The sequence below is a fragment of the Pelobates fuscus genome, chromosome 13 (assembly GCF_036172605.1).
Source record: "Pelobates fuscus isolate aPelFus1 chromosome 13, aPelFus1.pri, whole genome shotgun sequence".
NCBI classification, from domain to species: domain Eukaryota; kingdom Metazoa; phylum Chordata; class Amphibia; order Anura; family Pelobatidae; genus Pelobates; species Pelobates fuscus.
This window is the reverse complement of record NC_086329.1, coordinates 66,653,016-66,680,813: the sequence shown is the minus strand read 5'-3', so window position 1 is coordinate 66,680,813 and position 27,798 is coordinate 66,653,016. Positions and strand designations below refer to the sequence as shown.

At 40.4% G+C, this 27,798-nt stretch overlaps 1 protein-coding gene across 1 annotated transcript in view; it reads left to right on the top strand.

Moving 5' to 3' along the window:
* Positions 1-27,798, top strand: part of RTF1 (RTF1 homolog, Paf1/RNA polymerase II complex component) — a 131,367-nt gene that overhangs the window by 84,128 nt on the left and 19,441 nt on the right. Inside the window, exons 14-17 of the mRNA XM_063438995.1 lie at positions 10,993-11,050; positions 11,963-12,040; positions 15,005-15,100; positions 18,582-18,693. Of these exons, the coding sequence (XP_063295065.1) occupies positions 10,993-11,050; positions 11,963-12,040; positions 15,005-15,100; positions 18,582-18,693 (344 nt within the window). The remainder of the gene's footprint in view (positions 1-10,992; positions 11,051-11,962; positions 12,041-15,004; positions 15,101-18,581; positions 18,694-27,798) is intronic.

Below are 27,798 nucleotides of genomic sequence, written 5' to 3'. Positions count from 1 at the left end.
TTGCATAATTTATTATATATATATATATATATATATATATTTGTAATTATATATATTTAATCAATATAGTTCTTGTATTTTGAATATATATATTTATTTTTTGCGTGTAATTGTTTTTTTTTTTAAATTTGACAAATTTTGAATTTTACCAGGGGTACAGAAGAAAAGCAGGATAATGAGGGGAGCAGTAAATCATATTGTTTTGTGATCATCTAGACATTTCAGATATTGTATATCATGTACATAATTTGTCTTTTTGATGAACATTGTTTCATGTGCAGGGAGGGGGGAGGGGTGCAAGAATACATTGGTGAATAGGGGTGAGGTTTGGGGGGGGGAACAGACACTTTCAATTTATTTTGTATCACCTTAAAGTGTTAACCAGGTGTCCCGCATACATTCCCTTTTTGTACTAGGACCATCCCTCTCTTAGGCTTCTCAGCGGCATATTCTCCCTTTCTAGTTTCTAACGTCTTGTGATCGCTCTTAGACTCTGTCTGTGTTCCTGGTCATGCATACAGGCGCACTCCTTTGTTGTGTCATAAAACTATGTACATGTGGGTTACCATGCCCGGTGCGGGCGGTGGTCTCTACTCTCCTACATGTTGCGGTGCCCTTCTTCTGTGGGGATGCTTCACTCCAAGAACTATACATTTTTTGTTTTTTATATATAATTTCTACTCTCATTTCCCACCTACCTTTGTCACCCACTATGTATGGGCCAATGTGGCATATTTATTGTAAAGATTTTGTCTCTGGTCCCTTTAGTACACCAGACTCATGTTTATTTGCTGAAGAAGGGCCTCTCTAGTGGGTGCTTGAGTTTGCTTCCATGCCGTTGCTATTAGGGTATTGGCCACCACCAGGATATCAAATGGTATACGGGAGTCTGTTGCGCTGAAGACTCAAATGGTATACGGGAGTCTGATATCAAATGGTATACGGGAGTCTGTTGCGCTGGGGTTGACTCCTGTTCAAACCCATGAACAGGAGTCAACACTCCAGTGTTTTCATGAGCTTACTGTCTAGGACCGTTCTCGATAGTTTTTCCACCTCCCCCCAGAAGTTGGCTATTGTTGGGCACTTCCACCACATGTGGTACATCGTTCCCCCGTCCTCTCGGCATCTCCAGCATACGCTAGAAGTGTATGGGTAAATTTTTGCCAGCCTCTCAGGCACCATGTACCAGCTGTATTGGATTTTGCGCAGTTGGTCCTCTTATGTGCCAAGAATGCTTTTCCCCATTGCTGTTCGGTGACAGTCTTTCCTATGTCCGTCTGCCATGCTAAATTAAACCTGTCTGGGGGGCGTTCGTATTCTGCTGGATCAACATATTGTAAAGAGTGGATAGCAGCCTCCTGGGCTGTTTTGCGGCTGTACACATCTGTTCAATGTGCTTTGCATTGACTGTTTCAGTACTATTCTTGGATCCCTGGAGCATGGATTTCATCTGGAGGTATTGGAAAATTGTGTTGTGGTAGGGTGTAGGTCTGGAAAATCGGCTAGTTTCTTTGTTGTACAGATGGCTGACCCTGGTGTGTCCAGGGGCGGTAGTCCAAAGCGGGGTTTACTAAATGTAAGCTGTACAGGGGGGTCGCTTGTGCCCACCCTTTGTCTTTTCTCCATTGTCATCTGGAAGCGTCTCATATTTTAAGTAAAAGTTATGTAGTGGGTGGCACATCTTGGTGCACCTTCCTGTGTGTGTGGGGCACCCACAATAGATAACTCAGGCCTTTGGGTCATGCTCAAAAAGCCTCCATCCATTGCAGTACTTTTTCCTTTGCGTGAGTTTGTATAACAGTGGCCAGGATAGCCGCTTTGTAGTATTGTCTGATGTCTGGCATCCCCAGGCCCCCATACTCCTGTGGTGTGCACAGCACTTTCGCTGCCACCCTGACTTTTCGGTGAGCCCATATACAGCTTGTAAGGAGCTTTTGTAGGTTATCTAGATAAGTTTCTGGTATGTGGATTTGTAGAGTTCTTAAGTATTGGAATTTTTACTGTGGCCATCCTGCCCAACCACGACTGGAACTTCCCCTCCCATCCCTTTAGAGTGTTCACTGTACTCCTCCTCAGCGGGTCATAGTTTGCTGCTTTTAGGTTCGTTGTGTTTTTTTTTTTTTGTGTTTTTTTGAAAGTTTGGTCCCTTAGAACGTTAAGTAGTCCTGTCTCCAGTCCAGTGTGAATGATTCTTGTAGAAGCTCCATTACACTTGTTGGGACTCTCACCCCCATGGCCTGTGTTTTTGTAATGTTAAGTTTGTAATATGAGTGATTTCCATATGTAGTTATCACTTGTAATAGGATGGGCAGGGAGATCTGGGGTTGGGTGAGCGTCAATAGGATGTCATCTGTAAATAGGTTGTGTACTCCCGTTTGTTGATCGTGACGACATGTATGTTTGGGTTGCCTCTTATCCTCACCGCCAGGGCTTCCAGGGCTCGGACATATAACTAGGGCGACAAGGGGCACCCCTGCCTGGTGCTGTTCATTAGTCTTATTGGCTCTGAAAGGAACCCTGAGTTGAGCCCCTGGAGAGCTATACAGGGCTTCCACCACTGACACAAACCCCTCTGGGATGTCGAACTTTTGTAGCACTTAACGCAGAAATCGCCAATTTAGGCGATCAAAGTCCTTCTCTGCGTCTAAGGAGATAATCTATTGCCCTTGTTCCTTTTTACGGAGAGAATGCAAGATATTCAGCATCTTTCTCGTATTGTCCGACCCTTGCCTCCCTTTGATGAAGCCTACTTGGTCATTACGGGGGATAGTTGTTAGTATTGCCCCCTACCGGAGCGTGTAGATTTTTGCCAGTATTTTAGCGTCGGTATTTAATAGAGATATGGGCCTGAAGTTTTGAGGTAGTGTGGGTGGCTTCCCTGGTTTGGGTAGTGTAACTATGTGCGCGGTTCACATTTCGGGGGTAGAGTTCTGTGCATAATGGCCTGTGTGTAGGCTTTGACTAAGTAAGGTGCCAGAGTGGCGCTAAACTTCTTTTAATACGTGTTGTCTAGCCCATTATTTCCAGCTATTATTTCCTCTGCACATATTGGTTTTGTGAGTTACAGCTGTTTGAGTCGCGGTAAGCGTGTGTCCCTTAAATATGCCTGCATGTCTCTCTCTACTGGTTGCGGGATCCAATCGTAGGTTGTACAGCCTGGCATAATAATGTGCAATTTTGTTGCTTATGGCTTTTGGAGTATTGAGTTTTAGGCTTGTGTGAGGTGAGGTTGGAGATCTTTTGCGAGGCCTGTTTGGCCCTTAGCCTTTGCGCTAGCAGTTTGCTAGCTTTGTTGCCCTGGGTGTATTGATGTAGTTTCAGACGTTGCAGGGTGTGCTGTGTGTGCTAGGGCTTGCTTATGTAGGCTTCTAGTGATTTGGTGTATGTGCTGGCACCTGTCAGTGGGCGAGATCTGGTTTTGCCGAGTTATGGCTTAAAGTTCTTTTTGTAGTTCAAGTGTGTGTTTTTGTGCCTGTTTTCGGAGATATGAGACCTGCCGGATCAGCAGTCCCCTCACTACCGGTTTGTGGGCCATCCAGACCGTTGTGGATGAGACGTCTGGTGTCTCATTTTCCACAAAGTACTATTTCAGTTGTGTGGATACATCTGCCACAAATTGTGGGTTGTGTAGGAGAGAATCATTGATTCTCCAGGGGCTACGGTGCTTAGTCATAGAGGTCTTTCATTTCCAGGAGTACCGGTGCGTGATTTGTGCGATGTCGCAGGCCCTTATGTGGTTGAGGTGGGAGCCCAAGAGGAGAAATCAATCTATTCTGGCGTATGAGTTGTGTACGTGGGAGAAATGTGTGTATGCTTTTTCCGAGTGGTTTGTGATTCTTCATGTGTCGTAATAGTGGTAGGTGTGTAGTAGGGCCTGGAGGGCTTTACTCTGGCGTCTGAGGGTCTTGTATCTACCGCTAGAACTGTGTAGGGTAGTGTCCATGGTCTGGTCAAAGATGTGGTTAAAGTTTCCGCAAATGAGTGGTATGCCTTGCTGTATAGGCGTCAAGGTTTGGAATATTTTGTGTAAGAATTTCCTCTGGTTTTGATCGGGCGCGTATATGTTTGCAATTGTATACACCATGTCTTTAATTGTTCCCACTATCACCACATATCTACCCATTGGGTCTACATGCTGCGATTTTAGGGAGAGGGAGACATGTCTGCTTATCAAGATAGAGGTACCCTTGGCTTTGGTCGGGGAAGTAGAGTGAAACTGATGTGGATATTTCACACCTAGGATCACTGGGCGGTCGTTGGTGCAGAAATGGGTCTCCAGCAGGCAGACCACGTCTGCGCCTTGTTTCTGTGGTTCTCGGGTCAGTAAGTGTCTTTTTCCCAGTGCTATCAAGCGGAGCAGGCCAGCCCCTGGCTCTGTGCTAACTTCCCACAGGTACCTTGGCAAAATTTTGTTTGTATTCTCACGCGTCCTTTAGTGAAGGCACGTTCCCTGTGGTTGATGAGACTGATGTAGAATTATTAAAAAACCTTTATTAAACCTGTATTAAATTTCTCCATTAACTCCATCTAACTTCATTATATGACAGATTTTCCTAACAGCATTTAGAATATTAGTCATATTCTTCTAGAAAATACATTCTCTGTCTAACACCGGAATTATCAAGTTCCTGTAATATGTAACAAAGTATACTATAGCTAGCCCATGAGAAACTGCTCTAATGAAATGTTCATTTACTAAAAAGCCTGAGAAACTAACCTTGAAGCTAAAACGGTGCCAAGTACTCAAAATGGCTGGCTGCCAGATTCCCCCTCCCATCGAGTGAGCCTCGTGCTAATCAACAATGGCGACTGAATCTCAGTCTCATCCTTGTCAGAAATGACGACATCCCATGATGGGAGGATGCCCCACTAGCCACTCAAACCCCTAAGCCAATTACTAATATAGATGGGAGGGCATTTAACTTACCACTTAATACATAGACCAATTAATGATGTTTATTTGTTGTTATCTTGATATTCTATGATGATGTAATATTGCCTTTAAAAGGGTCTGCATACCCACTTTTGGACCAGATGCCATTAAATTTTCTGAAGCTATTTTAACCTGAACTGCATGTGTCAGTGTGAATTTACTTCTGCGTATTTGTTTGCTTAAAATAATCTATGTCAAGACCACCCACCCGGTCCCAAACATAGTCCCCAGTGCTATGGGCAACGAACCGCATCTCGCTGGGTGTAGCAACATAAAAACATAACCAAACAATAAAGAAAGTATATACAGTTGAACCATGCCGCACTTGTGACTTGGGAGTAGAAGCTCTCTGCTCCTATGTCTATGGCATTCTGTGTGTGTGTATGTATGTATGTGTGTATGTATGTGTGTGTGTGTGTGTGTGTGTGTGTGTGTGTGTATGTGTATATATGTATGTATATAATATATAATTAAAAATATATATATTTTTTGGGGTGCTTGAACGTGTAAGTAATTTTTGGGGTTAGCTGCAGTTTATCTCTTAGGGATCTCAATCCCCTTAAACATCTGGTTTGTCCCCTATCCCTCTAGTCAATGGTGACAACCCTGTGGTTAATATCTTGCCCTAACTTTGATGGTAAGCATTGTGGAGTTTTAACTGGGTATGGGCAAGTACTTAATTGACATTTACATTGGCTTTAGCATAATCAACAGTACTGCAATAATACTGCACCAGGCTTGTACAGTCTGTCAGTTTTACTCTTTTTTTCCATTCCGGTATAAGCCTTCTCTGCTCCTTGGACAGGTTGCTCTGGGGTTCCCTTTCGATGCCCCATTCTCTCAGTATGCGGGCTCCTTCCTCTGGTGTAAATAATACTGTGGTCTTGCCTGCTCTCTGCACCAACAGCTTGACTGGATATCCCCAGCGGTACACTATACAATGCTCCCTGAGCGCTGCAGTGATGTCTTGAAATTCTCTTCTCTTTTGGAGGGTAAATGCTGAGACGTCCACTAACCGCATGCGGGTTCACTACTTTTTCAGTATGGCCTCTTTGGTATGGTAATAGTGCATGCGCACCAATATATCCCTGGGAGCGTCCGGTGGTAGGAATTTGGGTCTCGCTGTCCTGTGCATTCGGTCAAAGAGGAGCATGTCCTGTGGAATGTCAGGCACCAGTGACCTGAAGAAGGCTGTGACGTGCGCTGTTAAGTAATTTATGCCCACAGTCTCTGCTACCCCATCAGCTGCAAATTGTTTCGGCGGCTTCTTTCTTCCATGTCTGCTAGTTTTACCTCTTGTGCTGTGATGCGCTCTGCCATCTGCGCCAGGCTGTGTGCCTCCTCTGCGTCGGCCATCTTCTCCTCTCTCCGTGAGGTTTGGGAGCAGAGATCTCCTAGCTCTTTACATAGATCTCTTATGGTGGCCTGCACACTGGTCATGATTTTGTTAGACATCTCGTCCAACATGGCTTGCATTATTGCCTGGGTCGTCTGCGCCATCTTGGCTTCCCGCCGTCTGAGGTGACTTTTTTTTTTGTGTGTGTGTTCTGCTTCGGAGCGAAAAACTGCGTCTTGTCCGTTTTCTCTGCTAGCCTCTTCGTCTTGGGGTGACAAATTACGGCTGTGTTAATTGTTGGTTGCCGTTGATTTGTGGGGCAATTGTTCAGTTTAGGCTTTTGGCGCGGAACTGCAGTTACATGCGACTTCTCCCGTTGGCGCCCAGGCCACGTGTGTGTGTGTGTATGTATATGTATATGTGTGTGTGTGTGTATATATAGATATAGCTTGGCACTCTCCTTAGAAAAAGGCAACAATATATATCTTGCCTGGGTGCAAATCTTTGGCGTCAAATATATAAACTGAAAAAATCAAGATGCACTCACAGGTCTTCAAATGTAAGGAAAAGATGGTGCTTTATTAATCCATGTGTGGTATACAAAAAAAATCAATCGACTTTTTTTTTTGTATACCACACATGGATTAATAAAGCACCATTTATTCCTTACATTTGAAGACCTGTGAGTGCATCTTGATTTTTTCCTGACGAAAGCTTGAGGAGATCAAGCTGAAACGTTGATTTTCGCTGTTTTTACTGGAAGGTAATAAAAGTTATTTTTTATGCAAGTCCTTGGAGTGCTATCTTGGATATATTTTTTGAATTTTGGCTGACAAGCACCGGGCACCTACTATTTACACAGGAGGAGTGCAAGATTATTTTTGTTTTGTTTTATATATATATATATATATTATAGTGTAAATTTCATTCCTGGGCTACTATACAGTCCCAAAGGCAATGTAACCAATCTGGCGAATTTCAATTTCAAATGTAACGTGCTATATTTGACCCTGTAACTTCCCGAAACACCATAAAACCTGTACTTAGGGGGTTCTGTTTTACCCGTGAGACTTTGCTCTATACAAATGTGCATTTTATTGCAGTAAAAGCAAACCGTATTATGACATTGACAGTTAAAATGTCATGGAGAACTAAAAAAATAACAATTTCTTATTTTCTCCCATTTTTTTCATATTAAATTATGTTTCATAGCTAAATAATTGATATTAAATGAAAGCCCTGTTTCTCCTGAATAAAATGATATATAATAAGGGTGGGTGCATTTAATATGAAAGAGGTGAATTACGGTTGGACAGACATGTAGCTCAAATGCCAGGTTTTGTTTACGTTTTTTGTTCACAACGTGTACATTTGGCTCAGTCCTTAAAGGGTTAAGGGGTTAAGGAAAGTAATTCAAAATTTAATTTAGTCATTCTGATTTATAAAATGTCTAGTATTTATTTTATTTTTGGTAGTTACAGTTCACAAAATACAAGCAGTAAAATAAATTTTAATGTGGCGTGATTTTAGAATTTAGTTTTTTCCTTGCGAACTTCATAGCATTAACGCCGTTAGATGCTGTCCCCATTCTAATGGGCTTTAAAGCCGTTACTGCGGCTTGGAACGCCCTAGCGGCCTGGCAGACCCCCCACCCGCCCCCACTCGGAAATGTTGACCACGAGTGCAATGTGAAAGAATGATCAGTTATCCTGCTGGTCAGAAAAGATTTAAAAAAAAAAAAGTGTTAACAAAGCTATCAGGCTAAAAAAAAAGTTGTGTGTGTGTGTGTGTGTATATGTATGTATGTGTGTGTGTGTGTGTGTGTGTGTATATATATATGTGTGTGTATGTATATATATATATATATATATATATATATATATATATATATATATATATATATATATATATACCGATCGAAATTCCAATAGGCTTAAAAAACTAGAATGATCGAGCATAACAGCACTCATTGCCACGTTTTTTTTTCTCCTGAGGGCATGGGCTGCCGAAGTAAAAAATATAAACCTGATAGACCCCTATTACCACCGATATCGGAGATCTCCTGCGGAGGCCTCAAAACTCACAGAGGCCCACAATGGCGTCTCAGCGGGTCTGTACCAGTTGTCCAGCAAAGCACCTGTATCTGAAAAGGGTGACTGGCATCCAGACTCCGAGCTGACGCACTTGCTTACCTACCAAACCCACTGAAAAAACCTCAGATCATGGAGGGTAAGCTGAGGGACATGCTTAGTGAGCTGTGCCACAATATTGCAGCCGACATCGAAATGTTCCAGGAGGAGATTAGCGGAGTGTCTGCTCGCCTGCAAAATACAGAGCTTAGCACAGCAACCCATGAGACACGACGTGCGACCGCAACTTCTGATCCAGCAAAGGGCCCAAACATGGTACCAAGAAAGCTTGGCGGCGCTAGAAGAATATTATGGTCCGCAGCCTGCCTGACACTATAGACTGCTGAGCTACCACACCTGTTCCACAGACTATTCAATACGCTCGTTACGGCCAGACAAGCCAAATCAATGCTGGTGGATGGCTGGTATAGGGTTCCTAGACCACCTACAAATACTCCAGGGGTGGGGAGAGACATAATCATCTGCTTCCAGCAAAGCCAGGATCGCTTGGCTTTCATGGTGGCCACGCGCATCAAGTCTCTTTTACACTTTGAAGGCTAGTAACTTGTCCTGCTATCCTGATCTGTCCAAGGCCACCATCAACTGGTGGCAATCTTTGTGACCCCTGACTAAGGAACTCCTGGCTCACCCTACCGTTGGGGCATGCCCAGATGCCTGATCATACCCAGGGAATCTGGTAACTTGAAAGTGCACAAAGCCGCAGAAATACCAGACACACTGCAGAAAACTTGAGTTGGACAAGCAAGCCTCTGAGCATCATAACCCTCTGATGCCAATGACCTCTGCAACTTGGGTTCCCAGCCATTTAAGCCCCAATTTATTTCAAATGTTAGCTTGTTTTATTTTTGTACACCCACATTGCACTTTAGAGATTTATTTTGGGAAAACTTGAAATATGCTACTGGATTAAAAATCACTAAATTATTCTCATACCATTTGCAAAAGTGGACACCATGGGGACTCACATATATTATGAGCTTTCTTGATGTAACATTTTGGATTTTCTTTACTCCCCCACCCCCAAAGTTTGTGGTATTCATTTTTATTTTTCAATGTTTACGTACACATAATATTTTGATGCTTATTTTGTTAAATCTATGTAAAAAAAAATACAAAAATTCTAAGCTGTGCTCAGCAACATCTCCTGTGCCCAGCTACAAATGTACAAATATACCCCAATGTATAATCTTTGGAAAGTAGCGATCTTAATCCTAATCCCAATCTGAATCCATAATCCTAAATAAATCCCTAATTCAAACCAAATCCCAAATCTAACCATAAATATAATCATAAACCTCACCCCCATCTTAACCCATACCCTAATCTCATGTTTAACCATAATTATAGCCTTAATCCAAAACTCAATCCTAACTTTTGCAATAGTGTTAGGATTGCCTCGGCTGGTGTCAGCAGAGGATTTCACTTGCTAAATTCAGCAAAGGGATGATCGTGCTGATCCTAATCCTAATGTGAATCATAATATGAAATATCTTAATATGAACATTAAAGCTAATCTTAAACATAAACGTAATAAAAAATTGAATACATATTCTAACCCAAAGCATAATACTTAATTTTAGTCTTAATTCCAAATATTTTTATCTGCTAATATCAGGGATGCTAAACTAAAACAGTGGTACTTTGCTGCCATTTACTGGCTATTTTCAGTATGGCAGTCTCCTATCTCTAATGCCAAGTGCATTGTGATCTGTGCTGGGCAACTGAAAAATCCCAGCAGCACCATTTCAATTGAGAGAATGACTTGACCATCCAGCTGCTGTGTTCTCTATGCAGTTAAAGGGCTACATGCAGTATTGACTTTCAGCATTGCATGCAGGTCATCAGAAAGTCTGGGGCCACTAAAAATGTCCCCAGAGGGGAGCCCCGGGTATCTATTAATACCTGGGTTTCCTAGTGTGAGCCGGGATTTAACCCGGCTCGCACTATGTTACAGTCTATGGTGATTTAAATCCCCATTTAAAGCACTGCATGCTGAACTTTGAACTAAAGCTCATCAAAAAGTCTGGAGCCACTAAAATTGCCCCAGCTGATGGAGGGGAGCCTCAGGTATCTATTGATACCTGGTAATCCATGGTGTGAGCAGGGATTTAACCTTGTACACACCACATTGTAACAATGGGGTTTTAAATCCACATTTAAATGCTTATTTACTGCGCTCACTTTGAATCAAATGATACCTGTGGTTTTCAGTTACCAACAGAGAAAGAGTCCCTGTTGGAAAAATACTGCATGATGTAAAATTTACTGCATGATTGTAAAATTTGTCAGGCGTCCTTAATGGGTTAATGTGGCTGTTTTTTTAGGGCAGCCCCCAGCAAGAACTCGTCAAGATATACCCACTTTTCACTCTCAACTGACTGCCCTCATGAAAGTAAACTTATTTTGTAGGGCTTACTTATGAAAAGGAAATAAATAAGTTGGATATATTTATTAAAAAAATATGGCATTTTTAATATGAAATATTTACAATATTTAAAGAAAATGATAGTTGAAGCTTATTGTTACGCAGATTTGTTTGCATTTAACAGGTTTTAATACATATATTTATATAGTTACATTAATCAGAGGAACAGAGAATGGAACATAGTGGAGTCTGAGAAAGCTTTAGTGGTAAGTAAATCATCAGTAACTGACAAACATCTTTTATCTTGTGTGTTCGGTCTTTGAAGCTAGTCCTGCTCTAAATTATACATCTGTAATGCTCAATAAAACTGTCCATACAGGATTTGCTTGGAATATACAGACTGTAATAGTAATGGTCTTCATAATGTAATACTTCCTTTGGATGTGTTGCTTCAATGTGAAACCATTTAACACGATTGCCAAATGGAAAGTATTTAAATAAAGCTTTATTTCTAAACATTGTCCGTTCCCATTTAGATAAATTCACTAAACTGTGAATTGAAAACAAAATGTAGGCTGATTTGGTAAATGTCTCCAATTTACCGTCATATCTTGACTATGTTAGTACGAAGTTTGCAACTTTGCTTCCAGCTGGCTACTTATCAGTGTGTAGTATAGTCCTCTGCTCCAGTGTTTTTTTTTTTTTACATGCAAAGAAACATTTATTTTGTAATACGACGGAAAATAGTGCCTGTTATGGACAGTTTTTTTTTTTCCCAACAAAACTAAATTTTTAATTGTAGTTAATATTTGGATTTTTTTTCCATGCTTTACATGGCATTTGTTTCCCCAAGATATTCTTTGTACCATTTGTTACAAGGACCACATTTTTAGTTAGTCATTCTAATTCAAAATTGTCTTGTAAAGTTCAATTAACTCCAGTCCCATTGCTAACATATGAAGTTCAAATGTCAAGTCTTAAGCAAATGGTCAATAAAAGAACATTTTAATGTTTTGCATGTTTTTATTATTGAAGTTCGTGTTTTGTGAATACATGGTTGCATTGCATTTCTCTCTCTCTCTCTCCCCCAAATACGCCACGCATGTCGCCTACCTGCTCCCTCCATGCATAACCGTAATTAGCCCAAATATTTAGGCTTAAGATCTTTTGTTGTACAGGCAGAAAGTCAGAGTATGAAACAGCAACAGATGGATCCCTTTACCAGGAGGCAGTGTAAACCCACCATGGTGTCCAATGTAAGTACTGTATCTGTTTTCAGAATTATTTTGGTCCTATTAGCAACTTATGTAATCATAGCTAGGAATCTTGTGTCTCTATATTTGGTATGCATGTGTATATTATTTACATAGATATAAAATTTACATACAGTGCATTTAGAACGTTATTCAGACAACTCTATTTTTTGTTTTGTTTTATTATGCTACAATTGTCTAAACAATATTTACACATCAATATATACGGAGAACCTCATGATAAACCAAAAAACTGTTTTGGAAATCTTTGCCAATTTATAAAAAAAAAAGAGAGAGAGAAAAAATGATTTTTGACATAAGTATTCAGATCCTTGCAGTGACATTTGAAATTTAGCGCAGTTACGACGACTGAACTGTCTGGTATCAGTTCAAAGCATTAGGTGTGAAGGAAAACAAGCACTTGCCCAGTACCATCTTGACGATGAAGCATGCTATTGGCTTAATACATGGGTGTGTACTTCAGCAGCAGGAATTGGGAGACTGGTCAGGGATGAGGGAAAGTTGAACACCAATACAGAGAACCTTAATTAAGATCTGATCCATAGTGTTTAGGACCTTGTCCTTTTTTGGAGGGTGAACTTTTAGTCCAGTCCAATGACCCAAAGCACACAGCCAAGAGTGTCATAGGGACAACTCTGTGTATGTCCTTGAATGGCCCAGCCAGAGTCCAGACCCTGGAGAGACCTGAAAATGTCTGTCCAACTGTTCCCTTCCTACCTTGCCGAGCTAGAAAAGGTGAAGGCAGACACTACCCAAATCCAGGTGTGCAAACGTTGTCGCATTAAACCGAAAGAAAGACTTTTGACTATAATCGCTGTCAAAAGTGCTTCAGTTAACGGAGCACTATAGTGCTAGGAAAATAAACTAGTTTTCCTGGCACTAGGGTCATTAGATTCTCTCCCCCCCCCCCCCCTTTAGCCACTTACCTTTCTCCAGCGTCACGCTACTTCTGTGCTGGGGAACTCTCCACCCCCTGCTGACATCAGATGAAAATGCACATGCGCAGCAAGAGCCGCACACTCATTCAAACCGCCCATTGGAAAGCATTACTCAATGCTTTCATATGGACGTCCAGCGTCTTCTCACTGTGAGACAGCCACTAGAGGCTGGATTAACCCTCCGTGAAACATAGCAGTTTCTCTGAAACTGTTTTCAGCTGCAGGGTTAAAAATAGAGGGAGGATATGTAAACAGTGGTACTGTGCCTTAAAGAGAACGAAAATGCAAATAAAAGTTTAAACAAGATAAGTGTATAGAAGAAGAGAATGAGACCAAATGTGGCGGATAGGAAATCGGCAAACCACAAATAAATATCAAATATATAAATAAATAAGTCTAATGCCATATGTACAGTTCATGTGCCTCTATTTCTGCTATAGAACAGAATGACTGGCACTTGCTCAAAGTTTTATAATTTGTACCATGCAAAGATAAAGATACAAATAGAAATAAAAATAGAATAATAAAGTATTGTAGCAATACGGTATATGGAACTGTAGGCTAAGATGTTACAGTGTAACACAAAATGATAAAAAGCAATGGTTCAGAAACTGGATATAGATAAAAAGCCAGTTTATTAGATAAAAAATGATAAAGTATTTGTTAAAAATATGCATCAGGAAAAGTTCATACAGTTGTTACCAGTCATATAGAAGTCAGAGGTATACAGAGATCTTTGGATTTTGCTCGGATGGATATAGATTGTGTTTCTCAGTTGCCGCTTGTGTTGTAACCGCCGGTGAGGACAGCGTGGTTTTTTTTTTTCCGCGTTCGTCCCAACAGAAGCCTCACTCCGGAGGGATGTGCACTGCAGACAGCTCCGATAAGTGAGCACACCAACAGGTCCTGGGAGAATACTGCCTTCTAATGATGAGTGTATGCTGGATCTGTGTCCATCTGTGTCCTACAGTTTCATATACTGTATTGCTACAATACTTAATTATTCTATTTTTATTTATTTGTATCTTTATCTTTGCATGGTACAAAGTATATAACTTGGAGCAAGTGCCAGTCATTCTGTTCTATAGCAGAAGTAGAGGCACTTGCACTGTACATATTGCATTAGACTTATTTATCTATTTTATATTTATTTGATGTTTGCCGATTTCCTATCCGCCACATTCGGTCTTATTCTCTTCCTCTATACACTTATCATGTTTACACTTTTATTTGCATTTTCGTTCTCTCTTTAAGGCACAGTACCACTGTTTACATATCCTCTCACGCAGATATTGCCATTCTTCTTTTTTTATCTCTACACATATCTTAGGCCAGCTCCTGGTATTTGCTCACGTGATTAGTGTCTTCCCATACTATCTTTTATAGGTTTTAGTGAATCCCTATTTATTTCCAGTCTTGAGCGGCCTAGTGCCAGTCCTACTCCCTCACTCCTGTGTAACACATTAGGTGTACCAGAACCAATCATTTTTAAAAAATAGAGGGACCCGGCACCCAGACCACTTCATTGAGCTGAAGTGGTCTGGGTCCTTATAGTGGTCCTTTAAGTACAGCGTTTAGGGTCTAAATACTTATGTCAATGTATTTAATTTTCATCTGTTTTATTAATTTAATATATTTACAGGAGTATCAAAATTCTGTGTAGATTGATGTGAACATAAATAATTTAAACAATTGTAGAGCAAGGCTGCATTAATAATTTAATGACTTTGAATACTTTCAGAATGCAATTTATATTGGTGTACACATTTTTTATAAGATTGAGATCTACTATCTCATCTATCATCTAAAGTTGCAGTGGGATCAAAAAGTGATTACTCTGATATTCTCTGAAATTGCTAAATGTAGCAATACTTTGTTTACTACTTTGGAATTGCGTATAAATATGTTAACAAGTTTTGGTGACTTGTGCACATCTATCAATATGTTTTATGTTTGTTAAATTGTAGGTTGTTTTGTGAATGATACATTGTCTTTTTTTTTTTGTCAGTCAAGGGATCCTGCTGTTCAGGCTGCCATCATTGCTCAGCTTAATGCAAAGTATGGATCCGATGGTAATATTGATTCATTTAAAGATAAAGGCATGGTAAGTGGGACAATGAAATAAGCTGCAAAAGCACCGTATCACCATCTCCTTTATTTCTCTTGATTCTCATACCACAGCATTATATTGCTATTGTCAATGATGCTCTCCCAGCATATGTCAGACTAACCTCCCATAGATATGTGAGGCTTCCATAAGGCTGGTACAAGTAGCAGGAATACATATAACTTTGAATTCATGCAGGGATGCCAAAGGTAAAGTGTAATTTTCAAATCTTGGGTTATATACAGTGAGACTGTTTGACATCTGTCAATAATATTATTGACATCTGTCAAGATTTGTACTTTTGACAACTGTACATTACCACATATATTACACAAAGTTGTGATTACATATAGCATTTACGATCTCCCTCAACATAATGTGAAATGGAATGAGTACAAATTATGGGACTGTTAGTCACATACATTAACAGCTGCAAGACACAATGGCCTTACATTTTTGTTTTATAAGATTTCCAAAGGATTTATTGTTTTTGGATGACCTTATAAAAAAGTGTAAGAATTAAACATGCATTATATAAAAAGTAAATTGCATGAAATATTACAAACGTAAAATATTTTTCATCATAGTTTATTTCATTTAAGTTTATCTAGAAAATATTAGAGTCCAACATTGGTATATCACCACGACAAAAGCATATGCTAGCAAGCAACTTCAGACTTGATGAACCAGTTCAAGCATGGCAAACTCAAGGTCTCGATTTATGAGATGCAAAAAAAAACCCACCTTTGGTTATTTTAAGGTGACATGCATTTGCATATAACCAATGTTTCAGTCCCACTACCTTGATGTATTAAGAAAAGTATGGTAATGGGACTGAAATGGTGAATGTATGCTGTTGCACAGCTGTAACAAACGACGTTATCTTTTTATTTTGAAGTTCTATGAGTGTGTTCTTCACTTTGGCTCAGATCATCAAACTTGATAACCTCAGCCAATCCGATGCTTTCCCATAAGAGCATGTGTGGCAAAACGACTGCCCCTAATCTAATACAATGCCCCCCACGGACCCTCCACCCCACCATTATACACTGCCCTCCTCCCTCCCCATAATTTACTACACAGCCCCTTCTCTTCCCCAATTAAACATATTGTCCCCTCCCACCACTCCAATACACTGCCCCCCCTGTCCCAATTTAATACACTACACAGGAAGGTCACTTAAGCCCTTCTTCCCAGACCTTAAGGTGAACCGCCCATCCTCCAGTTTCGGCACTGCGAGCAGGAGGGAAGGGGGAAGTGCTGCGCACTGTAAGCCGCTGTGCAGATGCCGGATAGGACTTCACACGCTGTATACGTGTATCTGGAGGGCGGCGTGGATTAATGCTTGCCACTTTTGTGTCCGCCGGAGCACACGGTCAGCCATGACAGGGCACACCGGAAAGATCTTTCCTGTCTTGCTGCTAGTCTCCGCCACAGCACAAAACGCCCCCAGGGCAGGCGGGCTGCAAAGATATTCATTGTGGGCTGCAAGTTTTACACGCATTAACCAGTTCATACTGAGGGGCCACTTGCTAAGTGAATTATTCTAGCACTAGGTATACAGTGAGAACCAAAATCTTAGAGTTCTAGCATCTTCTTAGGAGGTAAATACAAACAAATGGAGAGCCGCGCTTAGTAATTAAAAAGGATTATACATACAATCCACAGAGGATGATAATTGTTAGTCGTGTCTTTAACAAAGAAATGTACAAAAGTATAATACTGTACGAAATGCAGTAGATATAAAGACAGTGCCAATAGAACATTAACACTTAGCAGAGCTTCAATTAGCTCTAAAATTGCACGCCAGGACGGAACAATCCCCGTCCAAGGATATGGTGTCCGATATCTTGAGCAGCAGTCTGTAATATATGTGGAGGGAAGCACAGATAGGAAAACCAATGGTGTAGTCCAATTATAAAATGAACATATTATACAGCTAAGTATTCTACTTACAATTTCCAGAGCGTGAACCTGCTCTGGTATGGAGCACTTGGGTGGGATAGTCCACACCTGTGGATTTGATGGATATCCAGGGAGCCAGGTGAGAATAACATCAGAAATCCAAAGGGCTGGATACTTAAAGTACTTTTATTGTTTTAATAAAAAAAGTGATTTAAAAAAAAATGGGTACTAACAGAATAAACTACAAATGTATACCAGTCCACAGTGGAATTAAAAGTCCAGAAACACCACTTGACGCATTTCACCGTACCTTTCTCAAAAGTGAATCACTGCATTTCTTACAGTATTATACTATTGTACATTTCTTTGTTAAAGATACGTCACAATTATATTGCTTATTCAGACACCATGCACTGTTACTATTGCAAATACTAAGCTTCGGTTCAATCTTTCTTGTGGGACAGGAGTTAACCCAGAGTCCACAATCTCTAAAAATTTTCTTAAAATATTTGCGTTTAGTTGCAATAAGAATTTACCTAAAATAGAATTTCAAACATTACAACTAATCCTTGTTGAACTGTTGTAATCAATTACAGCATGATGTATAAATTTTACAGTATGTATATGGATAGGTGTTGAACTCAACACCGAAGTCATGAACTCTTTAATTGACATTGTAGTCACGGACTGCTTAATCTCATTAAGCTGGTTATAGTGTTTGAAGTTCCCTGGTACTGTCATTTCATTGAACATTAAACTGGTTTTAATGTTTTTGTTTTTTGAATGCTAAATGAGAGTCCCTGGCAGCCCATCACCTCTCTGCTTTGACCAATGAGGAAGTATTGGCTTGAGCTGCAATGAGCAACTGTGATTGGCTAAAAGCAGTCAGCTGACTCTCAGCCACTCAGACCTCCAATTGACGGTATGTATAGGTATGACAGCAAGGAAGTGTGTAATGTCTGACTTAGCCACACCTCCACAAGGGGCCATACTATAGGTGGCCAGGGACGCTTATTTAAGGTTTAAACTGCTCGAACATGGTTTAACACTGAATGGAGGGCAGTGCCAGTATGCGTTGCATTGTTAAAATGACAGTATCACAACATCCAGACCAAGCCATAGAAAGTCCATTAAATCAACCCAGACTACTTTAACTCAAAATTGCAAAAATAATCTTTGAGATTGAGTATGATTTAAATGTTGCCCCTAGATCTTTGAAATGGCAGGCCTGGAGGTTTTTTTTCTCCTTCCCCCAATTTGGAAGGGTTAACTGTCAAGTCCAGCATGAGAAGAAATTTGCAAGAAGTAAACATTTGTGAGAGTTGTGCTGTTTGGAGTGTCCATTTGTAACTTAACTAGTTTTTAGAATGTTTTTTATTTTTAGCACATAGTGGTAGCATATTGGAAATTAATGTCGTCTATTGGTAATTAAAATCCAATATTCATTGAGTTATTTTGAAAATAGAAGTATACATTAATTTATTTTGCCATTGGTTAAATTGCACTGAAGTAGTATTAACTATTTGAGGTTTCTCATATCATTGTTAACAAAACATCTGTTTTTATATTCTAGAATCAAAGCAAAGACAAAGATGGAAACCCCAAATCTACAAGTGACCTCTCAGAGGACCTGTTTAAAGTGCATGATTTTGATGTAAAAATAGACTTGCAAGTTCCTAGCTCAGGTTGGTAGACCATGATCTGTAAAAGTTTTTTGTTTTTTTTCATTCCTTTTTTGCCAGATGATCAATTTGAGTACTGAACAGCACTCCATACGACTATAAATTACCTCAATAGCTTGCTCTATGGTTTTAGATTATATAATATAATATATATGTATGTGTGTGTGTGTGTGTGTTAGGGGCACATGCCGTATAAGTGGTTGTGGTGTTCCGGAACAGACGATGCAGTAGGCCTGTAAATAAAGAGGGCAAAAGTGATCAATCAAAGATTTAATACAGTCAACAACATATATATACAAAATTAACCAGACATTTCCTTAAATGCATTGCGTATCTCTTGTGCTGGTTTGGGTATGTACCGTGTATAAGCGGAGGATTTCCACCGTCCGAGTGATTTAGTAATGTGTACCGGTATATTGGCACTGGAGACTGTGTGTGGAGGCCGCCACTATATGAAATGAGTGACCTGAGTAGTTAGAAGGGTTGCGGCCTAGCTGGGTTAACAGAGACTTAACATATTTCATGAAAGTAGAGGTAGTAAGTACTGAGCCTTGTAATACAAATAATGGCTGTGAAGGTTGTGAGTTGGGGTTTTGAAGGTAGGAGTCTAGAACCGCAACCGGGCACCATTTATTGTGGGTTGGATAGTATGCTATCTTGACTGGTGGTGCGTGTTGACTCGTTTTTGAATGTGGTAGAGCCAGTAGGTGGTGATCCATGTGTTTTTGTAGGTGGGATTGTTTAAGACAATGAGTTGTCTGAGTTGTGGTAATAGTGTTAAACTCTCTTGGCCTGAGAAAACCATAGGACGCTATGTACATAGCTGTTTTAATTACTGCGTTGGTACTGGAATTAAATGGTCTTAAATATAATAGGTCAGATAAGGATTGGAAAAGGTGATTGTCTATTGGTAATCTCTGTAAAGGACGTGGGGGAACTGATTTATGAATTTTTGTGTTTTTTTTTTTTTTTTATCTGGTATGATGTCATGAAACTATGGTTTGGTGTTGAATGCCTGTCAGATATAATTTTATGGTGGTGTGGGATAGTGTAAGTTTAAGATGGCAAAAAGAAGCAAAATCTAGTACAGTTGACATGATAAAGGGTTGAGGTATGTTGTGTTCCAACAGGAATATTTTTTAAACAAAGTGAAGGCTCTGTTATACATCATGCGAGTATTGGATGAGAGTGCAAATTGGGATAATTTCCTGCTATGTTGCATGAGTAAGTCTAAACCATGATTAGATTCTGGAACAATGGGATGGCTGTGGCTGCTTGAGCGGCTGTGGGGAGCGCTTGATGAAATTCCAGGAATTTAAATCGAGACAAATGGTCAGCAGCAATGTTACACCAGGTACATGGAAGCAAACTAAAAAATTGTGACATGCCGCCAACCAGGTGAGTTTCCTTAGAAATCTCATTATCGTTAAAGATGATGAGCGGCCCTTGATGATATGGCACGTGGCTTGGTTGTCTAACAACGGACCGACGACCCTGACCATAAATGACCCCATGCTGCAGCAGGGGTATATCTCAAAAAGAGGTGAGGCAGTGGAAAAACCTTCCAAATCATGGACTTCTGCAGGCCAACTACCCTAAAGCCATTCATTCCCATAGATTGCTGCAAAACCCGTGGTGTACGCCACGTCTGACCATATGGTTGGTGATGTCTCAGACAACCCTGGAAGGAACATGCTTTTACCATTCCATGTGGTGAAGACATTTTTACACATGAGCAGGTCTGCTGTGGCGTGGCTATCTAGGGTCTGTCTATGATAGTCATGTAGGAAGTGTGGAAAAAGGCATAGTAGTCTGGATATGAAAGCCCGACCTTATGGTATGATGCGCATGGCAAAATTTAAGGAACCGAATAGGGATTGTAACTCCTTGCGGTTGCAAGAACCAAGCAGAAGGTAGTGATTGATGTTGGTGAGAATGTTCCCTATTTTGTATTGTGGTAAACTTGTTTGTATGGAAGCAGTCAAGTTGGATGCCAAGGAATATGATAATATCCAGGCCTTCTGTTTTCTAAGGGGATACTGGGATACCCAAGTGGTCAAAAAGACTAATTGCTTTCTTGAGACTTTTCGGGGGAACGGTGTTTTCTTCGACCATTAAGAAGTCATCTAGATAGTGGGGCGTCTGGATATGTTTAATAACCAGCAAAGCATTTCTGCAAAAAAAAATAAAAAATTTGGGCTACTCTTTGACCCAAAGGTTAAGCGGGAAAAGAAATAGTAACTTCCTTCCCATTTAATGCCATGTAAGTGCCAAAGTGTGGGGTGGATTGGTACTAGTTTGAATGTGTTGATGAAATTGGTCTTAACCAAGCTCCAACCCCTGCTTGAATGATAGCTGTAATGGCATGATCAATGGTGGCGTATTGTAAGGAAAACTCCTCAGAGGGTATGAGGGAGTTGAGACTTGGGGCAGCAGAGGTGTGGGTTACCGATAAGTCTATAATTAGTCTTTGTTTGGGATTGTCACAGGGAAATCTTCCCTCAATGGGGTTTGTTTTCCATGCTGTAAATAATGGGGATTCAAAAGGCCCAAGTAGAAAACCCTCTGCAATTTCTTGGGCTATGAGTGTGTTTACACTCCACTTTGAAGGGTGGTTAGGCAGTAATTCTGATAATGCATTGATGTTTACAGAAGTTAAATACGGTTTGGGTACATTTTATTGGGACACATGGTTTTAGCATGTGCCCGGTAACATTTTGAACAAATATGCAACAGTCTGCATGCACTGAAACTACACGTACCAACATTAAAATTCTTACAAATTTACCAAAAAAGATAATGTAATGACCCAATTTGTCCCTGGTAGTTTTCTCCGTTCTACCAGTGCTATGGACTGGAGCATAAGAGCAATCGTACGCTGTGTGGGGACAAAAGTTAGTAGTGTGTAGTGTGGTTAGTGGAAGAGCAGGATGCACAAGCTGGTGTCTTTAGACCTGCAAAGTGTCTGCAGAATATCTCTGTATCCAGTTTGCTCCAATGGGTTCTGTTACCGAATTGGGAGAGAGCACCAGACACTTTGGCTGAAAAAGACCTATGGTAGTCGAAAAAAAGCTGTACCACCATATTTGTTTCCTAGGTCTACCAACTTGTGCATGTATAGGTCAAATTCTTCCCTTCTATTTGAGTAAACTGCACAAATCACATCTCTATAAATGCCAAATGTTAAAACAAACTCAGGGTTTGTCATTTTCCCGTTTAACCTTGAATCCCTGGATCTGACCACCACAGATGCATCACAAGCATAAGTCTTATTCTCAACAATATCCTGAGAGGCGATTAGCAGTAATGCCAAGTTGACATCTTTACCTTCCAGGATATCTTTCTTAATGAGTTGGGCAGGGTTAATGTCCTGAGCATCAAAAGTGGTGATTGAACCACCTAATTGAGATTCAGTTGATGCAAGTTGTAATGTAGCAGGAGGCCCAGCCTTAGTAAGGGCTGTAGTGACGGACTCGATTCTCCAACCTGTCGTTCACTCTATTCATGGAAGTCATGAGTGATAACATGGCATTGATGTCACCTGAACTGGCGTTGCTGCGGCCTTCCCCCGCCTCTAGGTTATATGTTGATATGCAGAGTAGCTGGGTAGGGCATTTGTCGCCTCCCTAGCTCAGTAGTAATGCGGGGGATTGTCCAGGACCTGATCGATGCTGGACTAGCAATATCCCCTCTACGTGAAGGTGTACCTGATCTAGCCGGAGTGCTAGGTAGAGAAAATTCCTCACCTTCTTGAGACACACTAAATAACATGAAGACTGACATTATTACTTGAACAACAGGGGTCTCGTACTGGCTTGCTAGCTAAAGCCAAGTGGCAAAACAATTATTTCTTAGTTCTGGTGACTGCTGAGGCCCTGCTAGTTGCCAAGTGGCTTGAGAGGCTCTATCTATGCATTGGCGCGAGGGGATTTTTTGTGTCCACTGAAAGTAGTGGCGGTATGTCGACCTCTCGGTGACAGTAACCAGAAAAATAGGAAAGGGAGTGACAGGTGAGGCCCTCTCTGTTACGATGTGAGGCGGCTAGCTACGAGTAGCCCGATGGGTGTATACCTCAGAGTGTGAGGCGGGGTGTTGGCCTCGCGGGACCACTAACTGAAGGCACGAAAAAGAGGAATACCTATTGGACGCTAGAGTCCCTAATTGCCAGTACACTAGTATCTATACCTGGAGGAAATTTATTTTATATATATATAGAGAGAGAGAGAGAGATTTCACAATTAATGGCACTCACCCTTACTCCTATAAATAATAGTAGAAATGCCCTGGTGCAATCCAATGCTCATAAATAATTGTATAGAAAAAAGATGCACTCTTGGGTCTTTTTTTGTAAATATTGATGATCCATTGTAAATATTGTAAATCCATGTAAGGTTTACAGGTTGTTTGATCAACGTTTTGACCCATTCAGGTCTTCCTCAGGATCAACATGTAAACATAAAATCAGAATATATATAGAAAGAAATAAAGTGTACTCACCAGTTGTGAATAAACTCCCTCATCCCTTCAGTCCGGAAGTGAAAACCGGAAGTCACGTGACGTGAAACAATTACGTGCAGCAGTGATGCCTGTGAACGTGGTTGCTAGGAAACCAATAGACACATTCAAGAATTGGTCTCATACCGAGTATAGCATGTGAATGCTGAAGTATAAGTGGCTATTAAAATACTATGTATATATAGCCAGCGTGTAGGATCTGTATAGAGTCACTTATGTGTATTATCAGTGAATAAATCATGGTGAAGTGAAAATAAAAGTGCCTTATAAAAATAAACAAATGAGTGATAAAGTGTCTGGTAACCAAAGTGGGGTGGATTAATAGAGTTAGACATATACACAAGTGACAAATAACTTAAAAACAAAAATGCCTGCCATGGATATCAGCTAAGGTATATCTATTGAATATTATCCATATATCAACAATTTTAATTTATTTATAGACTTAAAGGCAAAGGTGTGAGCAAATTTAAGAATCATTGCGTAGTATAGACAGCAAAGGGATGACTCTAAAGATGAGAAATATTAATAAAAAATTTCTACAAAGGAAAAGGTTTTTTTAAAGAAAAAAGAGAACGATTATTCATATTTAGACTCCGTCATCCTATTAATCATCCAAGGAAGCAATAGTGGACAAAACCCTAGTAGCCGTATACAGTTTCAAAAAAGAGGTGTAAAATTACATCCCCAGGGAAAAATTAGAGAGAAAAAAAGGGATACAAATATGGAATTTGTATATTAGAGGATCTGCAGCCAAGGAAGTGTGTTATCTCCCCAAAACATTTTTTGGTATATATTGTAACCTTGTTTATGATGGCACATTAGATAAAAACTGAATAAACAATGTTCTCATTAAGTCCCTTTGGTGTTAGTGTCCAGACTGTGTATCCAGCATGCCTCTTTTTGTAACAGCATTTTAGATCTATCTCCACCCCTGGGTAGAGGAGGGATATGATCGATTGCTGTGAATCGTAGAGTTGGTAGTCTGTGTCCAAAAGCGAGAAAGTCTTTTGCCACCGGTTTGTCGCTATAGTTGTCACGGAATGCATTAGTGGTTGTAGATCGATGCCCCCGTATACGGTCCCTGAGGGTAAGATCCGTCTTACCCACATAGGATAATCCACATGGGCAAGTGATTAAATAAATCACATGATCAGTGGTACAAGTAATATAATGAGAGATGTTGATTCTTTGGACATTATGAGAATGGACAAAAGTAGCCCCACTGACCATGTGACTGCAAGTAACACATCCACCGCACTTAAAACATCCTTTCTTGGCAATTTTGGTGGCTTTTACATAGCAATGCCTGTGATCATTTCTTACGAGAATATCCTTAAGATTTCTATTCCTCTTATAGCTTAACATGGGTCGATTTTGGAAAGATTTAGGTAGTTGTTTGTCTGTTTGTAGCAAGTCCCAGTGTTTGTAGATGGGAACTTCAAGAGTCAGATTATGTGTGGAAAGTCAAGGGTAGGAATATTCTGGATGTTGATGTTGATTTGGTTATCTTATTCTTCATTTCAGATTCCCAAATTTCTTTAGCTCGTTTAAGTGCTGCTTCCAGGGTACAGTAAGGGTATCCCCTAACCTTGAATCTGTTCCACATCTCTTGGAGTTGTATTTCACATCTTTCTTTGATGCTGTTATATCTATATACCCTTAAGAACTGGGATATAGGCAAGGAAGCTTTGAAGTTTCTAGGATGGAAGATTGAAGCCAGTAGCAGAGTATTGCGTTCTGTCTCTTTTCGATATAGAGTGAATTCTTGCTTGCCCTGATGTTTAAAGATGGTCACATCCAGGAATTCTATAGATTGTGTATCACAGGTCATGCTTAACTTCACTGGTGTGGGGGCTTGGTTGATCTCTTGTAGCATTGAATCCAATTCCTCCATACTACCCATCCAAGCCAGGAAAATATTGTCTACAAAACGGTGATAGTGTTTAATCTAATTTCCATATTTTTGTAGAATCTGTGTTTTCAAAAACAAACATGAAAGCATTGGCGTAGGATGGTGCCATTGCTGCACCCATGGCCGTCCTGGATATTTTGTAGAAAAAAGTTGTTTTCAAACTTAAAATAATTACAAGAAAGAGCAATGTAAAGAAATTCCATTAGGAACTCTATAGGTGGTCCAGAATATAGTGGAGAAGAATTTAGAACATCTCTCAGAGCCTGGACACCGTCGTCATGAGGTATGACCGTGTACAGGCTCTGGACGTCCATGGTAACGAACAGACATGATTCTTTAATGTCCAGTGTTAGATTTATTTCGTGAATGAAATCCTGGGTATCTTGCAGACATGTAGGTAGTGCCATTACACTTTTCTTGATATAGTAATCAATGTATTTCGTGACAGGTTCAAGTAAGCCTTCTTTGGCTGACACTATGGGTATGCCCGGAGGTGTTATGGGATCCTTATGAATTTTAGGTAGTGTGTAAAACACCAGATTTTTCGAGTTTCCAACAAAAATAAATAGTGCTGTTTTTTCATCTAAATATCCATTGCGAATTCCCAAATCTATATGATTTCTAATTCTTGTCTGGAATTTACTGACAGGATCATACGTAAGTTTAGTACATGTGGCACTGTCATCCAATTGGCGTAGTATCTCTTGGCGATAGTTATAAGATTGTATGACTGTTGCTCCACCCTTGTCAGCGGAGTGAATCACAATATTTAGATCTTCACTTAGATCCTTTAAGGCCATCTTTTCTCCTTTGGTAAGGTTTTGATGGTATTTTGGGATATTTTTAAGCATTTGTTCTGTGTCTACTTATAAAGTCTGGATAAAGGTTTTAATAGAAGGATTGAATGTACATATGTCTTTATTCGATTTCTTAAAAAGTGGATGGGATGGTTCTACTGTACTGTCTTTACTAACTTCGTTGCTATAGAGTGTACGTTGGGTCTTGTAGATTTCAATTTCCATTTGGAAAGGGTCTGGTCTAGAGACTGCGACGAATGATAATCCTTTGTTCAAAACAGAATAGTGTTCATCATTTAAAATCTTATCTGACAAATTGAATACGGATGTCATTTCTGTATTCTGGGGGGTCTTCCAGTCTGATCTGTATTTTTTCTAGTTGTTCTGTTCTCGTCGTATTGGGCGGTTCTTTTTGTGCCTCTGGTATTGATTCGGGGCATGTCTGGTGGTTCTCTTGATTGTGGACCTCCTTCTAAAAAATTGGGCCCTAGTGTCAGGATCAGAAGATATAGAGCGATCTCTCTCTCTCTCTCTCTCTCTCTATGATGATGATTCAAAACCCAAATCGTGTAACCATAACATTCCTGTAATAAGTTGTGAAACATGCTGTATGATTAGTGACCAGTAGGGGTTAGTATACTGTAGGTACTTTACCGAAATGCTGCATTTCGTGTGTTTGCGCACGAAATGTATGAGTAGTTGAATCTTTGTGCCGTACAACTAAAACAGACTATCTCCCCGTTTGGGAGTGTGTGACCGCACTCAGTGGTTGTAAACCATGAGTGTTCAGCAGAAAATCCCACAAAACTATTGTATGTGCTATTATGTGAGATGAGGGGTGACCTGTAGAGGTCAGTATTGAGAGTGCTATTGAACCGCCGTTTGTGTGAGCCGATGTGCACGAACGTTTAGCTGGGTATAATGGCGTTCCCGTTCGGGAGTTTAGTATAATGACAGTAGGAGAACGAACAAGTGGAATACGTGCGATCTTTAGAAAAAAAGAGTGGTTTTGCACGAACCAGCAAAGGTAAGTATCAGGAAAAAAAAGGTGAAACAAACTAAAGAAAACGTAAAGTGTAGACTCTACCCGTTATGACGCCGTGGGACTGTGCCTGGCACGACGGGTAGATCAACTTACGGTTTCTTGAGTATCTGGACTTAATCTGCGACGATGCCTGAAGAAGAAAGAGCTGTTTGACCGGGAAAACCCTGCAGTTCATTTCTTGGACACAGCTAGAGTAGGAGACCTTGTGGAGTAAAGGTATTTCCAAAATGGCGTCTGTATAAACCCGGAAGTGGATGTCATTCAAACACTGACCGCGAACGGTATGGAGCCAGGTAAGGGGTGTCCCTTAAATAGGTAAGTAAATAAGCCCCTCCCACAATTACACGCCAAATAGCCTTAACACAATATTCCAGATTTTGGCAAATATCGGTATCTGCCACTATTGATACCAATATTGCAGATAATGTGAGACCAAGGGGACCAGCGCACGCAGGGCTGTCGCGTCCATAAGAACAAACAGGCTGCCGTATTAGGGCGCACTAGCTCTGGAGGCGCAAGAATAGTGACCGGCTGGAAGGAAGCACACATTACTCGCCCTACCAGTCACTCGGTATAGTGTGGTTGAGTGGAGCAGAGCGGACCGCGGTACAGGAGCTTCAGTTTCCTGTATCTGGCCGAACTGACCTGAAGTGCTCACTAAGAGAACAATAAGGAGAACACTAACGGACAGGGAAGGGAGACCAACACAAAATATTCTTGAATACCTAAAAAAAATCTGACTAGCATGTATATTTTGTGCATAAAATAAAAAAATATTGCATAAATAAACATGTTCAGTTAAAGGGACACTATAGTCACCAGAACAACTACAGCTT